Below are 23210 nucleotides of genomic sequence, written 5' to 3' on the forward strand. Positions count from 1 at the left end.
CCTAAATGGGGACCTATGCTGACTAAAGCCAAAACTACTACACATGATGAGCCTGCCTCTAAACCACAGAAAAAGGATAAAAGGGTGCCATTTGGGTCAAAATAGGAAAATTATTTGATGTGAAAGGTGGGATGTATTAAGCTTATAACTAGAATATGTGAGGTCTGTCATTCAGTTGAACTGTAGAATCACTTTAGTGATATGTAGGATGGGGCTTCAGGAGCATCAGCTAAAAAGACTCCCGCTGTAGTGTGAACAGAAATCTGTAAGCATTAGTTTGACAGTATGCACATGTGAAATTAATATGATTAAAATTTAGTATGTTCAGACATTTAGGGTTTTAGAAGCTGTTTGGTTTTCAAAAGCAATTAGGTTTATTTTAATCAAGGAAATTAAAGTAGCAAATTAAATTGATTTGGAGCCTTTATTACACATCTGGTTAAGACAGCAGAAATTGCTTAAGTTGTGTGGGAGTACTTCTGTTTCAGTGACAAATTTTTCACTTTCTCCTTGTGAAAGGCTTATGAGAATAACAATGTCCCTTCAGGTAAGTTCCATTGTGTGGTGCAACACCCTGCTACACTTCTGCCAGCTAATGGCTAGATCATGAACTCATGAGGGTAGAAAATGTGCTAAAATCCCCCACGTGCATGCAGAAGTGCAGGTGGCTTGAACATGCCAAATCACCATTTAATTTTTATTAATTTATTACTTTTCTTCTTATTACGGTAAGTTCTGTGCATAGTTTAAAAGTGTGAAATCACATTTTTACTGTTCAGTTCAGTGCAGTGCAGTATTTTACTGAAATAGAAATTGGTCCAAATGTTGGTCCAGCTCTAGCCAGTAAGCACACCATAGTTAGATATCACAAGTGAAGAAGTAATTACTATTGATCAACTTTCCAAATTACACAAATACATTTATTTTAGGTACAGAAAAAGCCTGATAAAATGAATGAAGATCTTCTTACCGATGGAACAACAGGAAAACACAGAAATCTGGACTCGGTTACAAGGTAATGCATCATTTGCTTCTAATTTAACTGTTGCAGCACATGTTTATTACTACTCACAGGAAGTAAGTGTTTCTGATGCAAATATGGAAAAAGGTTCTCCAAGGGATTTATAACATAAATATCAGGGGGGAAATGAAAACCCTGTTGTCCCATACATCTTCCTACCTACTTCCTTCTTTAATCCTTCCTTTGCATTTCTAGTTGCTCTTAATTTCCTCCATTGGCTTTTTATCTTGTTGGCACAGGGAATCTCAATGGGAAAATTAGAGTCAGTAATGTGGCACTCATATATGTGAAAATGAACATCAAAAAGCAGGCTGATGCTACTTGTCTGCTAGTAAACATAATTTATGAAATCTCCAGAAGTGTTTTTACATTTGTCAATAAAATACCTTCTACTTTAAAGTCTGAGTTCTATAAGTAATTGTTATAAACATCTCAAGCTTTACATTTGGGGCTAATGACATTGTAGTATTTCTAATTTGCTGTTTTAAGCAAGACTCAAAAAAGGTTTTCTTCCTTTTTCAGTAGCTTTGGAAGACACAGACTGTTAATTAAAATAAAGAAAAGGCATAGCAGTTCTACTTTATCTAGTACAAAGTGGAGCCCAATTAGTCCTCTACACACACATCTCCTGGTAGATCCAGGACTGGGTTCTGTTTCAACTTTATCATCTGTGCTGACAAGACCTCTTGCACCACAAGTACCTGGACATTACACTGAGTCTCTGTTGCTGATTTTATGCTTATCACCATTTATTCACAGATGCTTTTACTGTTGCAGTATCATAGAATAACAGAATGTTAAGAGTAAGAAGGGATCTTGAAGGTCATCTAGTTCCAGTCCCTTGCCTTGTGCAGGGGCGACTTACACTAGACCAAGTTGCTCAAAGACTTATCCAACCTGTCTTTGAATACTGCCAGGTTGGGGCATCCACAGCCTCCATGGGCAGCCTGTTCCAGTGTCTCATCATCCTCACAGTAACGAGTTTCTTCCCAATATCTAATCTAAATTTCCCATCTTCCAATTTGTAGCCATATTTACGAGATTCAGAAACCCTCCCAGACTACTATACTACAGCTCTCAAAAATTTCTTCCTGAAGTCACAGGTCAGGAAAGGGGGACCACATTTCTGCACAAAGGTGCCTCTTTTGTAGATTGATGTTAGATATTTTTCATCATTTTCAAACTTGTGCTTCTAATTGGCTGCATCAAAGCATGTATTTGCAATGATCAAAATCTTAGCTCCCTCCAAGAAGGTTACAAGGCCAGAGAACTCTGTCTTCCAGGTCTTGCCTTTCACCACAGTGGGTTGGTTCATCAATGTGCGTCAGGTGCAGAGCTTGACTGGGCCACTGAAGCCCCTCATCCAATAAAGCTTATTTGCTCTTCCCATTGATTGAAGGTTGTGGCTCAGGGACATGATTTGGGGCCTGCCTTTTCTGTTATCCTCTTGCTATCAAGGAAATTGTCAAATCCTTCATCTTTGTTATCTCAGCATGAAAAGAATATCCCCCAGCACTCTGTTCATTACAGGAATTCACGTGTGCTCTGACATGGGACTTGTGCATACCATTGCCCAAGTCTTTTCATAACTCAGCATCCTTTCCCCAGCTGACTCTTCCCATGTGACCTTACAGGTCAATCCAGCAGCTTCTTCAGTTTGGAAGATCTCTGCATTCTGAAAATCTTTACCTAATCAGTATTTTCAAGATCATTTTATCAAAACTTTTTTTTTTTTATGTGATGGTTGCATTATAAAGAGCTTGAGGTTCTTTTGGTCCTGCTATCACTACGAAACGAAACAAGGCAAAAAGTCCAGAACAAAGACGACAGACTGCTTGGGACTGTGAACTGCAGTGTGTTTAGCCTGTGAGAGTTCAGTGCTAGCTGGGAGGTTGTCATCTTTAGAGATGCCACACAGTGCGGTCAGTGCTGCTCCACTGCCTTTCTTTTGCATTTGCTGTAGTGCTGACCAGGTACAACTGTGCTCCTACCGTGGCTGAGTGAAAAGAATGTGGGTTTCTCAAAAGATTATTAGCACCACTTACATTGCAGCCTTCTGGGATTTCAGCTTTGTATTAGTGGAGTGATGTGAATTCTTTTGATTATGTTGGAGGTCTGGGACTTGTCTCATTTGATCTTAAAGATTATGAGGGATACTTCTTGTTATAATTTCTAAAGGATACTTTTAAAAGGGATGTAACCATAAGAAAAGTTAATAGAAGTGACTCATGAAATCTTAAGTGTGTGAGGAATGACTCATTTTCAAAAAAAAAAAAGTACTGTTGAGGTGAATTTCCAACAAGATCCAGCCACACTGTACCCAGTTTGGCTAAGGTGGCCTTTGCAGTCTGAGAACGGTGCAGCAGTGCTTGAGGGAGACTGCAGCCACTGCCCCCTGGCTGTGTGTGCTGAAGGGGCACACAATGAAAAGCCAGTCCTGGTAGACTTTGGTATTCAAAGAAAGCAAAGAATGCTGTGCAGCAGAAATAGGAAACCTCTGGACAGCGTACCTCAGATATGTACGTTAGCTTATAGAGAGGGTAATTTAATTAATTTAAGGAAGAATTCAGCAAGTATTATGAAAAACACTCAGGAAATCCTATCACCACAGACCACTGAATGCTATAAGAGTATTCTGAGAAAGGCTGCTACTCAGGTTTGTCATTTGCTGTTGGGACAGTAGTGGGCTAAATATGTGATTTGGCCTGATATGACCATCTTTATATTATGTTTAGTCTGTATTTTAGGGAATATATCCAGCTGAACCACCTATGGGGCTGTGCTGACATTCCTCACCTGAAGAATATGCATTGGTTGTTCTGATGTAGAATGCATGTGGATGAAGAATGGAAAATAACTGGTTTTGATTTTAAAAATTACCTGTTATCAAGATCATATGGCTGTGTGTATTTCTGATTTTTTTTTTTACTTTGATAAAACATGGAGTTGTTGTCAAATCTGGGTTCTGTTTGATTGCAAATATTGAAGACTGCAGTTGTGTCATTGTTTGTCCTGAGTGGCTGGATATGAGGTGTTGCTCCCAAAAGATTTTGACATCATAAGCATGTGCAGTGGGAGTAAATTGTAAGTGTATTTGGTTACTGTAGGATGAGTATTTTTTTGTGTATATTCTTACTTTTGATACTTTATGAGCTTAATAATAATTTAGTATATTTTTTCTGCTGAATGTTTATTTTATATAATAATTTATAATTCTTAGATTTTCAGAAGAAATTCCAACAGAAGAAAAGGAAAAGAAAAGTGATATTCTTAACATTTTTTCTGTTGCTTCAGGCCATTTATATGAGCGTTTTTTAAGGTAAGCAAAGGGTAAAAGGAAACAAGAATTTCGTAGCAATACTCTAAATTTTTATACTAGAACTAAGCAGCTTAAAGAAACTGACTCCTTAAACAAAAGTAATAAATTTTCAATACATAGGAAGTTTGTATAACAATGAGGACTAAATTAAACTTTCAGAACAAAGTGATTCAACATACAGATGTTCAAAAGTACCATTATTTTTTGAAGACAGAAACATGTTCTCCTTGTCTTTCATGTGTGAAGTACAAACATAAATGATGTTTAACCTCTCTTTATAAAGACATAAGAGAAGTGACTTCATTGGAGTTGTACCTATTTGTGTTTAGTCCAAACTGTGGGGTTTCTATATGCCCATATGGGACTTGTCTACAGGTGTCAGATTTGGCAATTTTATTTCTTAGTAGTCTGATGCAGTTTGAGCATTCTGTTTGTTTCCTTCAACCTACAACAACCTACATAAAGGAAAAGATACATTCACTTTAAAGGACGGGAAAATAATTAGAAACATTCTGCATGCTTCTTTGTGTTATTTTAAGAGTCATTATTTCTTGATTTTTAAGGCAGACTTGACCTCTTGTAAGTTGTAAGGCACTGCTTATGTATCTGGTTACACCAAACAGAGGCCACAATAGTGAAAAGTACTTGAACCCAAAATAGTGATTCTTACAGTTATGAAAGGTTTTCTGAAGAGCATCTTTGCTTGAACTATGCTTTTTTATTTCAGCAACCTAATAAACTCAACTAATATATTCTAAAATAAGCTAATATAAGGTATTAATCATTATTCTAATTTTATCAGGCACTTCTCTTAAAATGAAACTTGTTCATAGATCCACTACTGAAATTTTTCCTTCTACTGTTGTTTAGCCAATCTGGATCAAATAAGTCCATCTCAAAGCAGCCTTGAACACACGGCTCTATAAAGCTTTTAATTAGAAATGGATAGAAATTTCTGCTTAAATTGGGTAAAAGAAAATTATACTTAGAAAGTTTTAACACTTTAAATGTAGTTAAAATTTAATGACCTGTGTGTATTTGTTTGTTTATTATAGACTTATATTTCCACAGAATTATGATGCTTTCTGTCCTACGTCATACAAAAACATCAGTTAAATTTTGGTTTCTGAAAAACTACCTCTCCCCAACATTTAAGGTAGGAGAAAAGTATTTCTTTTATTACTTTTTTCTTTAAAATTTTAAGTAACTTTTCTTTAAATTACAGTTGAATAATTATATTATTCAAATTAAATTTTCACAGTGGAAAATGGTCTCTTAAGTGGATTAAATACAAATAGTTTTAAAAGTGTTCTGTATAAGGTTCTTCTCATCTGGAATGTAAAGCCCAGTGATAAATTAGAATAATTTCTTTTCTTCTGATAGTCCTCCAAGAGCTTGCATAAAATGCTTTGTGTATAGCTGAGGATACTGATATAAAACTAAAAGAAATGTTTCAAAATAATAAGTTGTGTAGTCAGTAAGGCCAACACAGCTGTAAGTGTACTGCAGCATTCACTCTTTTTCCTTTTAAGTCCTTGTGTGTCCCATCTATGTGCACCTAATCGGTTTTTTTTTCTTCTAGGATGTTATTCCTCACATGGCTAAAAAGTATGGCTTCAAATATGAGTTAGTACAGTATAAGTGGCCTCGTTGGCTTTATCAACAGACAGAAAAACAGAGAATTATCTGGGGCTACAAAATTCTTTTCTTGGATGTTCTTTTCCCTTTGGCTGTGGATAAAATAATATTTGTTGATGCTGATCAGGTAAGAAAATATAATGGTATATAAATGTGTGAGGAATTCACTTGAGCTTACATTGATCCAGTTTCATCCTCCGTGGCCATTTTATTCAGATGTTGATCTTGTAAGACTATTGCAGCTGTATGAACAGATCCAGTGGTGTTGCAGAATGTGAAATGCAGCAATTTCACTTGTCTTTACTCATATGGACATTAAGAGTCTCACTACAATGAGTTGTCCTAAATTGTCTGGTGGAAAGAGAAAGGCACCTGGAAAGGTCTATGTGATCTTAAATGTGCCTTTCACTGAAGGTGTGTTGGGGTGATTCACTCTCTGGGCTGATTGTGAGAGAACTTCAACACTGTGCGGGGAGTCAGAGCAGATTAGTTTGGACTGTCTGAACAACTTCTAGATGGCTGAAATTTGTCAAGATTAATCCTGTCTCTATTTTGAATTTGTAAGCGGTCTTTCACTCAGGAATGAATATTGTATAATACCACTGAAAGGCACAAAATGCTGTCTCCAACAGATGAGGCACTGAAGGGTCTATCACAAGGTTATTAAAAACCTCAGGGCAAATATTAATGTCTTTTGGTTCGTTTCCAAAGCTTCAAAATAAATTAAATTTAGGTGTAGTAATGCGGACTGCAACATTCTACAGTTTCATCTGGATGCACCATCTGGTACCACTGGTTGTCTCTCCTAACTGCTGGAAGGATTTCTCTGTACTCCCAAGTAGTTAAAACTTTGTTTTACCACTGATAAATTAGATGGACAAGGATTGAATAGTAAATAAGGGGCATTTATAAAACATCATTATAACCTATTTTTAAAATTACTTACCACTAGATACAAAGATTTTTCAAATGGTGCAATAATTTTTGAGTACCCAAGTTACATAACAAATAGGAAGAATTCTTTAACAGGGACATGCTTGGTAGATTTCAAAAGTTATACTTCTTCATTGAGGAATTTAATATTGAGCAACTAGAAACAATTAAAAATGTTTTGCCTGGTTTATTTAACTCACTTATTAAATGTGTTACACAGATGGACACTCTAATAAGATAATAAACACCTTTTTTTTAACTTGAGGAATAATTTGGTAAATATCTTCCAGTGGAATACTTTATCTATGCTCCACTGTTGTAGTGTCTCAGATTTTTTTTAATTAAAATCCCTCAGATGCATACCCTAAAAACAGTACTAAATTATAAATATATTCTTATTTAGATTGTGAGAAGTGACTTGAAAGAACTCAGAGATCTAGATCTAAATGGAGCCCCTTATGGATACACACCTTTCTGTGACAGCCGGAAGGAAATGGATGGGTACCGTTTCTGGAAATCGGGATACTGGGCATCACATCTTGGGAAAAGGAAATACCATATTAGGTAGGGTAATTTCTTACATATTTTTGTGTGGTTTGTGCATTTGATTGAAATCTGGATGTTGATGTTGATCACTGAGGCATTCCAAACCAATTGTCCTCCAGTCACTCTCAGGAAGGGATGGGTAAGGCTTGAATCCTGATTCATTTCACTTTTCTATTGTAGCTTCAGCCACTTAATTAAGAAAAATATTCCTTCAGGATGGGAACATGTTTTAGTTTCTTGTTAGTTTTAATAATGTTATCAAAAGGAAGGTGAAGCTCCACAAGTCTTAATCCTTTTTGTTTTTAATCTTTGTAGTGCCTTATATGTTGTGGATCTGAAGACATTCAGAAAGATTGCAGCTGGAGACAGACTTCGGGGCCAGTACCAGGCTCTTAGTCAGGATCCAAACAGTCTGGCAAATCTAGATCAGGTATATATGGCTTTAAGCAGTTTGGGGTTTATTTTCTGTATCTTTCTCAATATGCATGGAATTGTCTTCTATCTCAAGATGTATGTTACATAATTCCAAAACTATTTGCTATTTACTGCTGTTTTAGCACATTTTCAGGTGTGCATATGAGCACAGTTCAGAAAACTGAACATTAAATTATTACTATTTTAAATGATTGTTTAACATGGAAAAAATGAGAGAACAACCAATATAGAGGACTGTTCACCTTTACTCTGATAATGGTAATTATATTCTTATTTGGCAAGAGCTTCTTCCTTTTTCTTCTCTTTTTTCCTTGATGTAAATTTAACATTTTTTGTAAGCTGACTGCAAAGGCACTCTGGTGGTTGTACATGGTCACCTTGGGGTGGTTTTAGTCTTTATTTATATAATTCCAAGAATTTGTAAATCCAAATAAGGTATGTTAAGGTGCAGTTACGAGCATGTAAGTAGATCCCATGTGAACATAACATACTTAAATTTATTACTTTGTTCCTGTAGTCGAGGTTATTTAACTCTGTCGAAGATGGATATTAACAGTTCATCAGATTTCTGCCTGAGTGGTTAACACCTTTTATTTGTGTCTCACTTTGGGTGGACTTCAGAAGGCTTCATAGATGAGATTGTGCCTGCTTTTTTTTTTTTGTTTTACGCGTGGAATTGCTAAAGCACCAAACGTTTTTACTTGCCTAGCGCAGCAAAGGCAGTAGCAAAGCCCACATCTCTCAGTGCCTGTGTATTAAAAGTGTTTATCTTTCCATTTTAAGATTCTGGTATTTTCAGTTATAGCATTAATACATGATACCTGTAGTGCTACATAGCATACAGACATAGCGTGTATCTCTTAAAATAACTCTTATGCACCACATTGAAAGGCAGATGTTAAGGAGCAGATGTTAAGGTAGCTTAATCTTGACAGGATTTGGAATTAGTTAGAAAAATATTTCAATGTAATATTTTTATAGTAATCTGGTTTCTAACTGTATTGATAGGGACTACTTTCTGTCTCAATTGCTACTACTAACACAAAAACCCAGCAATATTCCTAGAAATACAAGCCACAGTGTAGTGTATTTGAGTCCTGGAGAGCTTTCATCTACTGATAAGGATGCATTATGATCTTTTTATTCCTATTTTTATTTTAAATACATGACTGGAGTGCTCATTGCTCTTCTCAAAGCAGCAGCAATCTCAGCTCTTTGCTAATATGCCAGCACTGACACCTTCATGGGTGGTAGTTAAGGTTATGCTAATATAAACCATGAAAGAGAAGTAGATAGAAGGGGAAACTGTGATTTTAAATGCCAAGAAGAGTGAGTATAGAACTCCTAGGGTGAAAAATTACACATCAGAAAAAGTAGACTTCCAATACAGTAATTTTGTTTAGATTTTTTTTTAATTCATTCTTTAGTTCTATTTACTTTAAATCCTGGAACTAGCAGCTGACTTCCTCCTTTCTATGCCATGTAACAATTTGTAAGTTCACAACTCAGGAGTTGTAGTAACTCAGGATTTGTGATTTCATTTAGAAAGTCAAAGAGGCACAACAGAAAACCAGTCTGTCTTCTTTTGAAATTGAGATGGTGGAAAACCATTTTTTAATCTTCCAAAAATTCATAAAATTTAAGTTTTTCAAAAAATAAAGCATTTCAATGTTTAATGTTTTGTCTCTCAGTATACTTACATTTGATGTAATTTTTCTGTATTAATGTCAAGATTTGAATTATATATTTTCTTTCATAATGCAGCAATATGTGCTGTCACATTTGGCAACGTGAATTGGCACAAGCACAATAAGATGTGATTAATACTTATTAGTGACATTTATTTTAAAATGTAATGTAGGGGTTGCACATGTGAGGGAACTTAGAGATAAATCCACTAATTACACCTGTTATTTGTAACTGTGGCCAGTGAGGTTTTTCTCATTTGTAGCTGCTTGGAACATGCAGCAAGATCTTGGTTCAGAGTTTTCATGATCAGAGTACCTGACCAGAAAATAAATGTAAAAAAAACAAAAAAGAAGTAAGGAAGGTAGCCAGAATAGTAGTTTAGTAGCTTTTCCTTTTCACACTGATATTTCTGGAATTCATTTTCCCAGAAGTCATCTAAATTTACAGTAGTGGCATAATCCTGCATTATATGTTTTTTGAAGGCTTCTTTTGTTTTCAAATTTAAGGAATGGAGAGATGGTTTAAGTTTTGCTTTTAGTTATAATATGACACACAGTATCTGATGCAAAAGTACCAGATAGAAGTACTGCTTATGTCAAGCTAAGGAAGGACAGACCTAAGTACAAGAAAAAATTCCTTGGTAAATTAGAGGTGGAATTCACCATCAAAATGGGCATGACTGAGTTTTGAATGTACTTGGAAAAGAACTATGTGAGCACTAAGAAGGAAATGTAAGAAGAAAATGTAGGAACAATTTGCAGAAATAGTCATAGGCAACGATATTCTACTTTTAGAGAGCTGCTTGATAACCAGTTACATTATATTCAATGGTAATTTATGATTTTACAAAATTTGTACAGGATCTTCCCAATAATATGATTCATCAAGTAGCCATTAAGTCTCTCCCTCAGGAGTGGCTTTGGTGTGAAACCTGGTGTGATGACGAATCCAAGAAAAAGGCTAAAACAATAGACTTGGTGAGTAGAGATTAACAACTTAGTTGTGATTTCCGTGGCTTTTGGGATAAATGTGTCATGTCATGAAGACAGCCTTGCTGGAAGGCACTGCAACACTGTCCCTTTCCTCTCCTGCTTGCTCTGTACCAAATTGGCTTACACTAAAGCTGAAAACTGTAATAAAAAATTAAGCGTTGCTGTCTCTTAACTGGGCAGATTGAGGAATCCCACACCCATATATGTATTTTCCTTATAATTTTTCCATATTCAGCCAGACTTCTAGAGCTGGGGTGAAGTACTGTTAAATCTCAAGGCATTGTGTGCTGCTCTTGCACTCCCTACATAGAAGGTTCCTCCAGAAGATGATGTTTATAGGACTTGATATTATCACGGTTTTCTTTGTCTCTTTCATCACTATAAACAGGAGATAAAACAAAGCTTAAAAAACTGTAATGATGAGGGGACTGTCCACATTTAGAAAGAAGAAAGTGTCTTTCTTTGAGAATAGAAACAGAGAGAAAATCTTCTCTGTCAGTATTAATCTCATCCCATTTTTCCCCCATTTGGATTTTTTGACAACCCACACACACTGTGTGTGGTGCTTCAGTCATAGTTTGGAAGAAAAGCAGACATCTGAAATTTGGTGTGAATATTCAGTATGTAGTTTTGTTTTCTTTGTGTCTAATTTACAGTTTTTAAAAAAGGTTATTTTTGTGCACTGAAGAGGGGTGCTCTCTAGTAAAGAAAAATTGAAATTCTAGAAATACTGAAATAGAAAAATTAGAAAAATTGAAATTGACAATTACTAGACTTTCAGTCCTATTATCATGTATCACTTGATATGGTGATTTCCATTTAAGGAATAATCAGTACATTTTTCTACAGGACACTAGAGGAAGCATCACAAATGTAATAAAAAGCCCTTATATTCAGCTTCAGTGGCCCAATGTGTATCTTACATTAGTAGCCCTGTGCTAGCCATCTCTGTGCTATGCATATAGTCAGGAGCACTGGGAAAAAGAAAAGTATTTCAATTAAATGTTTTCAGTTATTTGAACAGGGCTTATTTACAATTTCATTGTTTGGGGATTTTTCAATAATATCAAAGTAACTGACCTTGCCTGCTGTCCTTCAATGACATTGGAAATGCTGACAAAATTATTAGAGCTGAGTTCTCTGAAGAGATGTTATTTTCACAGTTCCTTTGTTTACATCTGATATGTTTCAAACTTTCAGTGCAACAATCCCCAAACCAAAGAACCAAAACTAGAGGCTGCTGCCCGGATAGTTCCTGAATGGGTTGACTATGACGCTGAGATAAGAAAGTTAATAGAGCAAATTGAAAAAGCGAAGAAAAACCGAACGTCGCTATTTCAAAAAGGTAATTTTTATGCATATTCATCTGTTAGCTTTTAAAAATTAAATAGCAATACAGTTGAAATTAGATTGGGGTCAAATCTTGTACTTGTGTAATTTTCCCTGTTCTGGGAGAAATTGTTTGGGTTTTGATAATTGTGTGATGCTTCTTTCCGTAGGATTTATACTGAGAGGATAAAATCTTTTGTTTTATGCCAGAATCTAAGAGAAAGTTTTGTGGTGTCCTATTTTGGACCTCAAACACAACCAACTGTCACACATCATTTGAGACACAAAAAATAAAGCACATTAGCTTCGACTTCACTTAGACAATCTAAAGCTCATGTCATAACTGAGTCTGTTGTCTCCAGGCTTATCTAGACAGGGCCTTTTTGCACCAAACTGAATTGTGTTTTAGTCTACAAATAGATTTTGGCTGATCTTTTTACCAATGCAATTTAAACTGTGTTTGTTAAACAGCATGAATGAAAAAAAAAAAAAACAACAAAACAACAAAGAAACCTAAAAAACATTAAACCCCCCAAACAAAAACCAAACACACTTATAGGACTTCCAGTAAGACTTGACTTCTTGGAGTAATAAGAAACAAAACAAAATTATGATCTCAGCCCTCAATGTTGAAAAAACACTTAGCAGATATATATTTAAAAGTCTCGAGTCAAGGAGCAAATTCACTTTTCCTTATAAAGAATTTGTAATGGTTTTTATTTTTTGTGAAAGCTCATGGTCAGCTTTTAAGGGCTTCTAAAACAAAGTTGGTGTTGCTGAACTGACTGACTAGCAATAAATGGAAAGTAAAGGACTTTCTCCACATTTTACAGAACTGTCTTTATCTAACTTGTTCTTAAAATTTCTTTTTCTCTTTGGTTACAGGTCTTAAGCACGATGAACTTTAGCGCAGCCTGTGAGCAACAATGGTGACAGCTCAGTGGTCTGGGAAAGACTGGATGGAAGTTACAAGTGTTACAGTGGCACTATTTGCAACATTCTTTAATGTTCAGTCAAATAATTTATAACTTATAGTGTTATTTAAAACATTTCAAATGCAATACAAAAAAGAGAAATCCACAGGTACTTGGGATTGTGTGGTTTTTTAACCAATGTGGAGTTTGGTTTTCTTTTCCTTCTTTAAAGTACAGTTTGCCCAGAGGATTTTAGAATATGAAGAAAGAGGTGTTCAGCTTCTCAAAGACATATTGTCAGTCTGGGGGAGGACAAACACATTAAATATTAGATACATGAAGGCTGTTTTGTGCATATTACATGCATGAAGCTTATGTATTTAAATATCAAGTATTTTGGTTATAGGTCCCTAGTTTTGTTCCTGGAGAAATGCTGTGGTCACTAGAAGGAACTTCAGTGTAGCAAAAATGGTAAGACACAAAAAATAACTTTTGTAATTTAGCCCACACAAAGGTAAGTCAACTCGGCAGCTAAAAACAAGGAATGACACTTTTAATTTAATATGTAGGATTGCTGCACTCTTACAAATTTTAAAAACTAATTTTTGATTCTTAGTTTCCTTTTGGTCACTTAAATAATGTGTCATAAAATTCCATTATGGCTTTGGTTAGGGAGGTTTTCCTCCAACCAGCACACAGTGTATCAGAAGGTCAATACCTGAAAACTGTTTCTACTCAGTGTTTATTATCATCATCCTCTTTAAAACGGCAAAGAAAATAACAAAATACATAGTTTTGACTATCAGCGGTGTCTCCTGTAATTTGCTAAGTCTGTGCTCCCAAAACCATTGCTTTAATGGGCTACTGACATTTGGATCCCACAAAAATTGCAGCGAAAAGTTCTTGCAATACATATATTTGAAAGGGAGGAATTTATGTCTTAAACTGAAATCTAGTGCCTTTAATACATACTCTGTTGTTTAGGCTGTGCTGGTTTCAAAATGGGATGGGGTAAGACCACAAATTCTTGTAAAAACCACTGAACTCATTGTTCAGTCTAAATGCTCGAAATTTTATAAAAGACAAGGTAATTTGCACTAAGAGAGTAAATCTACAGTGAGTTGCACAGTATTTCCATACCAGCAAATAACTGAATAAATTATTTGTATGAGTAATTGTATGTACTATCATTGTCCTCAGGTGCTGATTATTTACAGTGGAAGAGCAAGTATTTAAAATTACACCTTGCTGATACTTTTCAGGTCATAGATGGACTTAAAATTGACTTAGCATATGCACCATCGCTATAAATTCCATGGATAACAAGGAAGTAACTGATACTCCATCTCAGAGAAGGAAAAAAACCATTATTCAACTGCTTGCTTCTTTATTCTTTTTTTTTTGGTTATACTTCATCCTGATGCCTTACTCTGCGGCAGCATTTCACGTCCCTCTGCCTTGGTCTCTCATGCTTGGAGCATACATTGGCAAGCTTGTTTGAGCCAGAAGTTAAAGGTTCTTTAAGAAACTTCAGTTGTCTTAGGAGTATCTGTGTAAGAAGTTTCTGTTATGCAGTATAAAAAGTGATTAATTTATGCACTGATTTCATTTTCGGTTTCTCTGCAGCATCCTGTTCTTTTTTGAATTGGATCACTTTTTAGAGGCTTTAAAAAAGGAAATAGCTCTTTAAATACTATTTCCTTGAGATTATTTAAGTGATTAGAATATAATTTTTAGAAATGTAATTTGCTGGAGGTTTTTGAAGATGTAAAAGGTTTCATGCAATTTCCTGCTGCAGTGTTTTATATATTTGTAAAAAATTTTTTACAGTATTTCTTTTTTCCTGCTTAATACTACTTTCAAAGAAAGCTCTTTTTTTGAGATGCACATTGGTTTATGAAACAAGAAGGGCCCTGCCAATATATTCACTACTTGTTAAAGATATCTTTAAAGCAGCACTTTGAGTCATTAGCATATCATTATATTTTGAATACCAAACCAATGGATTGTGTATGTTGTACCAAATATTAAAAGATGCCATTGGAGAAAAAAATCATTATCTTCTGTTCTCCCTTTTTGTACTACACAATACCCATTTAATACTTGGTTAATAGATGGAAAGCAAAAAAAGTGCAGCAAGTCCTTAAATGTCTTTAATTTAAAATACAGGAAGTGTTTTTGCAGGGAAGCAACAGCAATGTTCAAAACTAGAAACCTGCTGCAGGGTGAGAACTTAAGAGGTGCAGAGAAAGCTTCTCTATTGTTTCCAGTCTGTGTGCTCTGCCCAGGGAGAGGGAAGGAAACTCATCCTGGATTACCAGAGTTTTGCCACATCGTGTGCATCAGTAAATAAGCAAAGGAATATTTGGACTATTCAAATAAAGGGTTTTTACAATTTATATTCATAGTAATATTGCAATGTCTTTTTTAGGTTTTAATCTTCTTGATACCAGCTTGTAAGTTTAACAGAAAATGAACAAACCAGACATTACAGTCAGAGCTTTAGTACTGAAAATATTCCTTTTCCCTGAATCAAGTACTTGCCTTCCCACTGAGACTTCACAGACTCACAGAACCACAGGATACCACGTTGGAAGGGATCTCAAGGATCCTCTGGTCCAGCCTGCCTGGTCTAGACAAAATGGCCCAGCACCCTGTCAGGCAAAGCTGAGTGTCCAATATGAGGGAATCCACCACATTCCTGGGGAATTTATTCCAAGGGCTAGCGGTTCTCACTGTGAAATTGGCATTTGATAGGGTGTCTACAATTGCAGTAGTTGACTTCTCAACATTCCAGGTTCTTTCACACAGAATGTGATGGCTCCTCCTCCTCCTCCTCTCTTCCCTGCTGGCACTGGCAGCCTTTTACTTCATTTCTGCACAGCTCTCACTTCAAACGTGGAGAGCAGGATGAGCAAAGAAGGACAGGCAAATACACAGCAGTGCTTTCTTGTCATCATAAATATCTTTATTGTGAAAAATACCATAAAATAATTCCCACAGTTCTAGAAAAAAACAGTTCTTGCTTTTTAAATTTATGATTTCATATAAAGACATTTTATAATTTGATAAATCTCTGGCTAGCTTTACTTATCCTTCTTATAACATAAAACTGCTACTTAGAGGGCAAAAAAAATTATTCTCCCATTTATTTTATGATTTTATGGATAAAAGTGTGTATAACAGAGCAAACAAACAATACCTTATAATAAGGCACTTTTAAATACAACTAACCTGCTATGCTATCCTGACCAGTTTCCAGCAAAGCTCCTATAAATCAAAGCCCTAAACAGAAGAATAATTCTTGTTCCAAACACAGGTTTGAAAACTGAAACTATAAAAAAATTTAAGCTGACACATTTTCTGCACATGTCATAGGTTTGAGCTCTCCAGTTTGTAAGTCACTTCGAATCTGTTTTAACACTGATCATCAGTACATCAGTATTAAGCATGTACCAAGTAAAATATGTTCCCCCCACCTCCATTTTAAAGCAAGTTGGAAACTACGTTACTGAAACTGAGAGAATTCAACAAAGTTTGCATCTACATACAGGCCAATTATGGTAACGATGTTTCATGCACATCTTGGGGTTGACAAACTACCAAGACATTTATTTCAATGTTCAGTTATTGAACATTATTGCACTACAGACATCCTCTAATAAATAAAAAGGCATGTTCAGCTTCCTTGCACGTCGCCTGCACCATTAACACTCAGCGTGTTACCAGCGCTTCATTTTCCAAAGTCACATCAGGAAATGCATCACCGTATCTGGAGAGCCTTGCAATATAAATGGTTCCTTTTCAAACAAACTGTCTTTCTGTGTTTCCAGAAGTACCTCAAAGCCCTTAGGAATAGCACTGGGGTGGTAACACTTCTTGTAAACAGCAGCTGCTCAATACTTTGTTCTCCACTGTCATTTTTTGCTTTTGTTTCCAGGAACTTGTCTTTCACAGAAGGAATCTACGAACAGCATTCAGGTACTAATCATCTTCCTTCTACTGACTACATTAAAGTCTTTTTTCTTAAAATGTAATTTTCCCTTTCCCGTTCATTCTCAAAATGCACATGGTCTTTTTTGTTTCCTGAATGCTCCCAGCATACACCAGAACTGTCCCTTCTGCCTCAGAGCAACAACCCTGTACTGCTCCAGCATCAGTGCCTCATATGAAGAATTTTACTCATGAGGACCATCCTATTTCTTCCCTAGAGGAAAGAAGTTAAAACTCCAGGAAACAATTCTCTTAGCTCTAGCTTTTAAAACACAGAAGGGAGAAGGATGAGGAAAAAAAGAAGTTGAACAAGAGCAGTCCCTTGAAAGAATTCTCATTCCCATCGCTTCCCTGGCACACAAACTCAGCTGTCTGTGTTCTTGGTCATGACTTCTGCAGCCCAACCACTCCTGTATGCACAAAATACGACATCTTGCTTACACTGTTCATCCAATACTCATTTGAAAACAGCCCCTTCTGCAGTGAAGGAGGAGATACAGAAGCATTTGTACAAAATGATGGCTCGTACCCCACAAACCCCACCACCACCACCCCCCCAGCAGCACCCACCCTGCCTTCGGGGGCTGACAAGAGCCATGTGAGGACAGACAGATGCCTGTGCAGAGCTGCCTGCACATCCTGCTGTGCTGCCAGCACAAAGCAGGTGTGCAGTGCCCATTGCCATGGGGCAGCAGGTGACTCATTCACTGTGCAGAGAGTTCCTGTGCCTGATGTCCAGAGAGCCACCCCAGCCTATAGTGCTCTGAACAGTGTCCTGATGGACAGACTTCAAGCAAAAAATTTCCTGACGGGTCAAAAGCACAAACTGAACTTGTAGGAAGTCATTCAACTTGGGAAATATCCAACAGTGGAGTTTAACATGCTGTTGGGGTGGGTTTGTACCATAAACTGCTAAAAATCACTACTTGTGCTCCTCAGCTTGAGGATAAATTTCTGCCGAACACTGACCTCTAAACTGCTGTTGAAAAATACTTCACAAAGCCACCTGGCCTCACAATTATGTTCATGAAGTCCTTGAGGCAGGAGCCAAGAGTTACGCATCAACAATGACTACAGTAACAAAAAACCACTTTTAGTCTGAAGGCCTTATTTGCTAATTCCATTTGTTTTACCAAGGCTGCTTATGCTTCCAAATGCCATTAAGTTGAAGAGAGAGAAGTTTCCTATCAGCTGATTATTGGTTTTCAGTTAAAATCAAATCAAAACACTGCTGTAATTCTTGTGTTTTAAGAAAACGTCTGCTGATGAAAGTCAACCGCAGTTATGACAGATTCAGTTACAGCCCTGGGAATGCAGCACGCCACATTCGTACAGTTCCATCAACTACACCAGACCAATTTTAGCTATGTGCACACAGTAAAAAAATAAACCAGACTTTGGGCTAGTGGGAAGTTAGTCCCTCTTTTAGCACACAATTGTTTCTGCAGTACCGTGGCTGTTACAAGAAACACAAAATTACTTCAATTTGACATAGTATTAACTCCCTGTTGCATCAAGCAGCAGAAATTAAGTTGTATTACAGGGTAGGGCTGGAGTTGGTATCACATCCCAGCAGTCTGCAGTACCTGTCTTAGTTCTGAGTTTATGTACAGAACTAACAAACTGCTGCACAGTCAGGGAAACGTCCCATCAAATTTTCTTCTCAAATCTCAAACAGATATTTTGTTAAAGTGCAAACTCCTCAAGAATCACACCTAAATAAACACTCCAAACAACATTCAGAAAAAAAGCGTGGTTTGTTTGGTTTGCTTTTTACTTTCATAGCTGAAAAAGGAAAGAAAAGGAAATCACCCCACTCCCTTTCAGGTTAATGAACAGACATTTTCCAATACAATCGTTCCCAAGCACTCCTTTCCCAGAGCTACGGTCGGGACTCTCAGCACACAGCCCACGGCACTGCCAACACTGACACAGCAGGGGGCCCCAGGGTGTCCTCCGAAAAATACTGAGAGGTGGATCGTTCTGCTGAGCACGACCAACAGTTTGTTAATGTGGAGACTATTGTATCTACTCTTGCCATGTTTATTAGGCCCCGATCCAGAAAAATATTTACATGCATTTTTATCTTTAAGCATTTACTTGAGTCCTAAATTTAAGCATTGTCCTAAGTAGCATCTTGCTGCTTTTCCATCCGTGGGAATAAAAGTGTCCTGCATATCCACAACAGGCAGTACAAACCCCCCCCAGCCAGTGTGAACTTGTCCAGCTCACCACAAAGCAAACTCGCTGAATACCGAAAGAAAGAGTGAGCTTCCTTCTAGTGCAGTAAGACTCGGGGTTAAGGACAACATTAGAAATTATGATTTTGGGTCTTGAACTGAGAGACTTTTTATTTTTCAACGAATTGAGTAAAAAACAGCAGCAGCCACCAGAAACAGTCTTGGCTCTAACTGAAGTGAAATTTGAATGTAAATGGTCCTCCTCCAGAACCAAAGGGGTTGAATCCTTGCCACGTGTTCCAGTTCCTGTGGAAAGGGTTGTTGCCACCTTGCTGACTCTCTGCATCCAGTGGATCCTCTCCCGCATCAAACTTCCGCCTCATTTCTGGAGAAAAGAAAGCCAATACCGAATCATGGCACAGTAACAGCAGTGCTTCCCTGGAATACTTCAGGTGCTGTTATAATCTAAATGCCATTTGCAACAGCACTTGAGGCAGGAGACACCCATACCCTTGAAGGAAGCATATCCAGAGTTACTCAATCCTAGAAATCTCTGCAAGATGATATCCCAGAAAGAGACCTTTGGAATAATAACTCTTATTTGACTTTTAACAGAAATCAGTGAAACCCAGTAAGTATTTCCAGGTTTACATCTGATGTCATGTAACAGACTGGATGCAAGTATTAGTGCACTACTTTCTCGAGAGGGATAAAGGGAAAGAGGGAAGCTGAATACCTGTTACGACTTACACTTTGCTGCATTTCTAACTTACTGTAAAAAAGTAAAAAAAGTAAAAAGTAAAAAGTCACTGCATTATTACCTGGGTCGGTGAGGACTTCTTTAGCTGCTGCTATATCAATGAACTTTTTTTCTGCTTTCTTCTTTTCTTCCTCACTTTGGAAGTTATCAGGATGCCACTGGGATGCCAGCTTTCTGTAAGCTTTTATGATTTCTTGCTTTCGAGCATTTCTGGATAGATAAAATTACAAAGAACTTAATTCTCTAATTCACATGTCACACTAAAGAATCTACAGGCTTATTTTAAACACTGAGACAGTAATTAAGGGCATGAGAAAAATTGTAAGGTGCTAGTCAATCCTCTGCAAGTGGCACTGAAGATTCCTTACACAAAACAAAGCAAGCAGGTTGCAACTTTAAACAAAGATCATTCACTCTTATTTCACCCCCATTTACTTTACTGGGAAAGGTGCTACTGCCACACACTATGCAGAATACAGTTCCCAGTCTGAAGAATTTGCATTCGTAACAAAAAACACAAAAAGCAGAGATCAAAGTAGTTCAGGATTGGAAGGATGATCAACACTAGTTCAGAACTGGACATCTGCCTGCTCCTGACTAGAAAGGGAACTTGTTGATTTCTCGAGGTTAATGGAAAGTATTTTTTATCCATTTCAGTTAGTCCTTCCAAATTCTTCTCATCTATCACAGTAACTGCCACAATTGTAATTTTTGTTGCTTTTAGTAATTCTTGCCAGTCTCCAGTTCTTCCCCAATTCATTCGCCGGACTGGCAATCATCTGTACTAAGAATTTCTTGCCAAATGATTTATTCGCCCTCTTGTCAATGTTGTTCTTCCATTCCTTCTAAAGGACTATAAACAAATGCTACTTACAAGCTGAACACTATTAAATTAGTACAGCAGCAAAGTGAAGGTAGCAAGATACAGGAACACTCAGCAGAACAAATTCAAGTGAACAGCCCTATATGTGCTGGTTTAAATAACCAACTTTCACATCACCATCTCTGGAATTAATATCTCACCTTTTTACTCCCAGGATTTTATAGTAATCCCTCTTCTGTGATTGCTTCAGCATTCTCTGGGCACGTTCGAGCCCCTCCCGAATCTGCTGGTCATTTTCACTATTGGCTTGAGCAGTCTCATAGTCTTTAATAGCTTTTATTAAAAAGTGAATGAAAGAAGATTACACAACTCTATAAACTTCCATTTAAAGAACTCAACCACTCAAAAAACTCAAGCTTTGCTGCAAAACTTTCATTTCAACTTGACATTTTAAAATATTTTTCTCTAAATTAGAAAACCTTGGAGTAGAGGAAATTCACTTTCACATATAAATGAGGTAATTTTCTTTCTTTAGGTTCATTACACTTGTGGGAAATGAAGGAGAAGAGAAGTTACCAGATGCAGGTCACAAAACTCTCTAGATGTTGCAACAGGCACAGGAATAACATAACAAGCACCCAGAAGTGGGAGCAGGGAACAGGAGCCAACAAGCAGGATTCAGCAACTACTACTTGAAGCGCCACTGCCCGATGTTAGTCCCACACTGCTGTTCAACTGCAGGATGCAGGATCCAGAGTCTTTAATATTCATTCTCCTCCCCCAGGCTGCACTTTATCATACAATAGAAAGTCTCTTCCTCTTTAATGACTATAAAGACAGAGTTCAGACTGCCAGAAAGTTCATACTGATACGGAAAGATTAATATTGGCTTTTTACACCTCTGCATACATAAGATGAAGACAGTTATATTTGGGTTTCTTTCCAACAGCATACTCTCACTTTTGTTTCAAGAGCTGCATTTCTCAGGAATGAAAGCAAGAGGGATGCTGCAATGTATTCATGAATTTTTAAAACATTTGAGGTCTACACTTTTTTTTTAAGTAAACTCTATTATTACTGTAAGTGGTAACAATGCTTAAGACACCAAGTTTATTTATTATTTTATATCAGAATTTATCAGGGGAAGCAACTATCAAAGTCTTTAATGAGACTACTCTTCTTTCACTGTTATAATCCTCAAGGTCTCATTTGCAGATCCAAGTCTCCAAGGTTTCTCAAGTTAGACAAAGTACTTGCATCAGATTATTTCCAAGCAGATGCTATTTCTCAGCAGGTGTTACATTTGTTTTTCACTGTTTCTGAGCAAGACAGCAGGAAGTGCTAATGAATTTATATTACCCAGACATTTGATACCACTGCAATCTTGTTTCCATTACTGGGGAAAAGAAAAAAATCCAAAAAGTATTGCCAGTGCCCCAACAGTTTCACAGGCTATTACAAGCAAAACAAAACTTCTCTTCATTTTCTCATCACTGGACACTGTCATTTGCTGCTTGAACAAAGCATTTTGGCTTCTACTGATATTTTTAATAATTTGTCCAGTCATTTAAAACAAAAACCAAAAACCAACAAAAACCCAGGAGTGTGAACTAATGTGTGTGCCCAATATATGCTGTTGAAACTGATGAAAATAATGAAAATGCAGGGTTTCGTTGTGCTGCTTTACTGCTCCAATAACTTTAAGCACCAGAGTACTTAATCTGCTTCATGTAGTACTGGGAGGTCCCACCACAACGTCCTGCCAAGCGCAGATCAGATTGCTCAGATTCACTGAGCAGCACATCACCTACAGCGGGCACCACTGGGGGAAACCAGTCAGCTCAGGGATCTGCCACGACAGTATTGGATTGCTCTTCTTTTTTTAAATCAGCTTCCTTATTTAAAGACTGCAAGCGTTAAGCACATGGGAAGGTAAGGTTTTCAGTGCTGCTCACTGCAGAGGGAACACGCCCAGCAAGTACATTCTGCTCTTTCACATTTCAGTTTTGACAGTACACTCCAGTGCAGGAATTTTCTTCTTTCAGAGAGCTAATTGCTCTCTCCACTTGAGGGGTGAGGCTTGGAAGTAGGTGGAGCACGATGGCAGCTTCTTCATGACAATATGTTTGCTATGAAATCAGGAGACTTATTACTAATTCACAGTATGTCAAGTGAGATACTGAACCAATACTTTTGAGCTACTATTTCTAAAAGCACTAGTACCTCACAAACCAACAGAAGAGTCACTGCTGCTGCTTACTGGCCTGCTATTCCAGAAAACACCCTTTCTTCTTTTCATCCTGTTCCACGACATGAAAGGAACAACTAGTTTCCAGTGACACTTTCAATTGAAATACTTCAGTCAAATCTAACTCTCCTCCTCCCAGTAAAAGAGCCTTCACGCTTTCTCAAAAGGTAATCCCACTGTATCTCTAAACAACTTTGCTGGCTTTGGGACCTTGTCTGCATTTTTAAAACAGAGACTGAGATCAATTCTGCATATGTAATAGAGGCCAATTTCCTATCAAACATGAGTAACTGCAGACAACCTACAGCCAAGACTGTTAGAGAAATAACAGGACCACTTATGCTCTTGCTGAAACCTCTGCCAGTAGTAGTAGGGGAGGGGGGAGGGAGA

General features: G+C 37.1%; 2 protein-coding genes across 3 annotated transcripts in view; one reads left to right on the forward strand and one right to left on the reverse strand.

The window, feature by feature from the left end:
• UGGT2 (UDP-glucose glycoprotein glucosyltransferase 2) overlaps positions 1-14863 on the forward strand; it is an 88600-nt gene extending 73737 nt beyond the window's left edge. Inside the window, exons 31-39 of one of the 2 annotated variants that reach the window (XM_071549358.1) lie at positions 930-1015; positions 4242-4340; positions 5412-5496; positions 5923-6105; positions 7315-7475; positions 7773-7887; positions 10442-10558; positions 11774-11918; positions 12788-14863. In XM_071549358.1, the coding sequence (XP_071405459.1) occupies positions 930-1015; positions 4242-4340; positions 5412-5496; positions 5923-6105; positions 7315-7475; positions 7773-7887; positions 10442-10558; positions 11774-11918; positions 12788-12810 (1014 nt within the window). In that variant the 3' untranslated portion in view covers positions 12811-14863. Of the gene's footprint in view, positions 1-929; positions 1016-4241; positions 4341-5395; positions 5497-5922; positions 6106-7314; positions 7476-7772; positions 7888-10441; positions 10559-11773; positions 11919-12787 lie in introns of those variants that run through there. The other variant, XM_071549368.1, reaches the window with a different exon arrangement.
• A 4270-nt stretch (positions 14864-19133) lies between these two features.
• Positions 19134-23210, reverse strand: part of DNAJC3 (DnaJ heat shock protein family (Hsp40) member C3) — a 43056-nt gene continuing 38979 nt past the window's right edge. Inside the window, exons 10-12 of the mRNA XM_071549381.1 lie at positions 20773-20905; positions 19811-19959; positions 19134-19374 (exon numbers count right to left, since the gene is read on the reverse strand). Coding sequence (XP_071405482.1) covers positions 19217-19374; positions 19811-19959; positions 20773-20905 — 440 coding nt within the window. The 3' untranslated portion in view covers positions 19134-19216. The remainder of the gene's footprint in view (positions 19375-19810; positions 19960-20772; positions 20906-23210) is intronic.

This window comes from Pithys albifrons, chromosome 1 (genome assembly GCF_047495875.1).
Source record: "Pithys albifrons albifrons isolate INPA30051 chromosome 1, PitAlb_v1, whole genome shotgun sequence".
Taxonomy (NCBI): domain Eukaryota; kingdom Metazoa; phylum Chordata; class Aves; order Passeriformes; family Thamnophilidae; genus Pithys; species Pithys albifrons.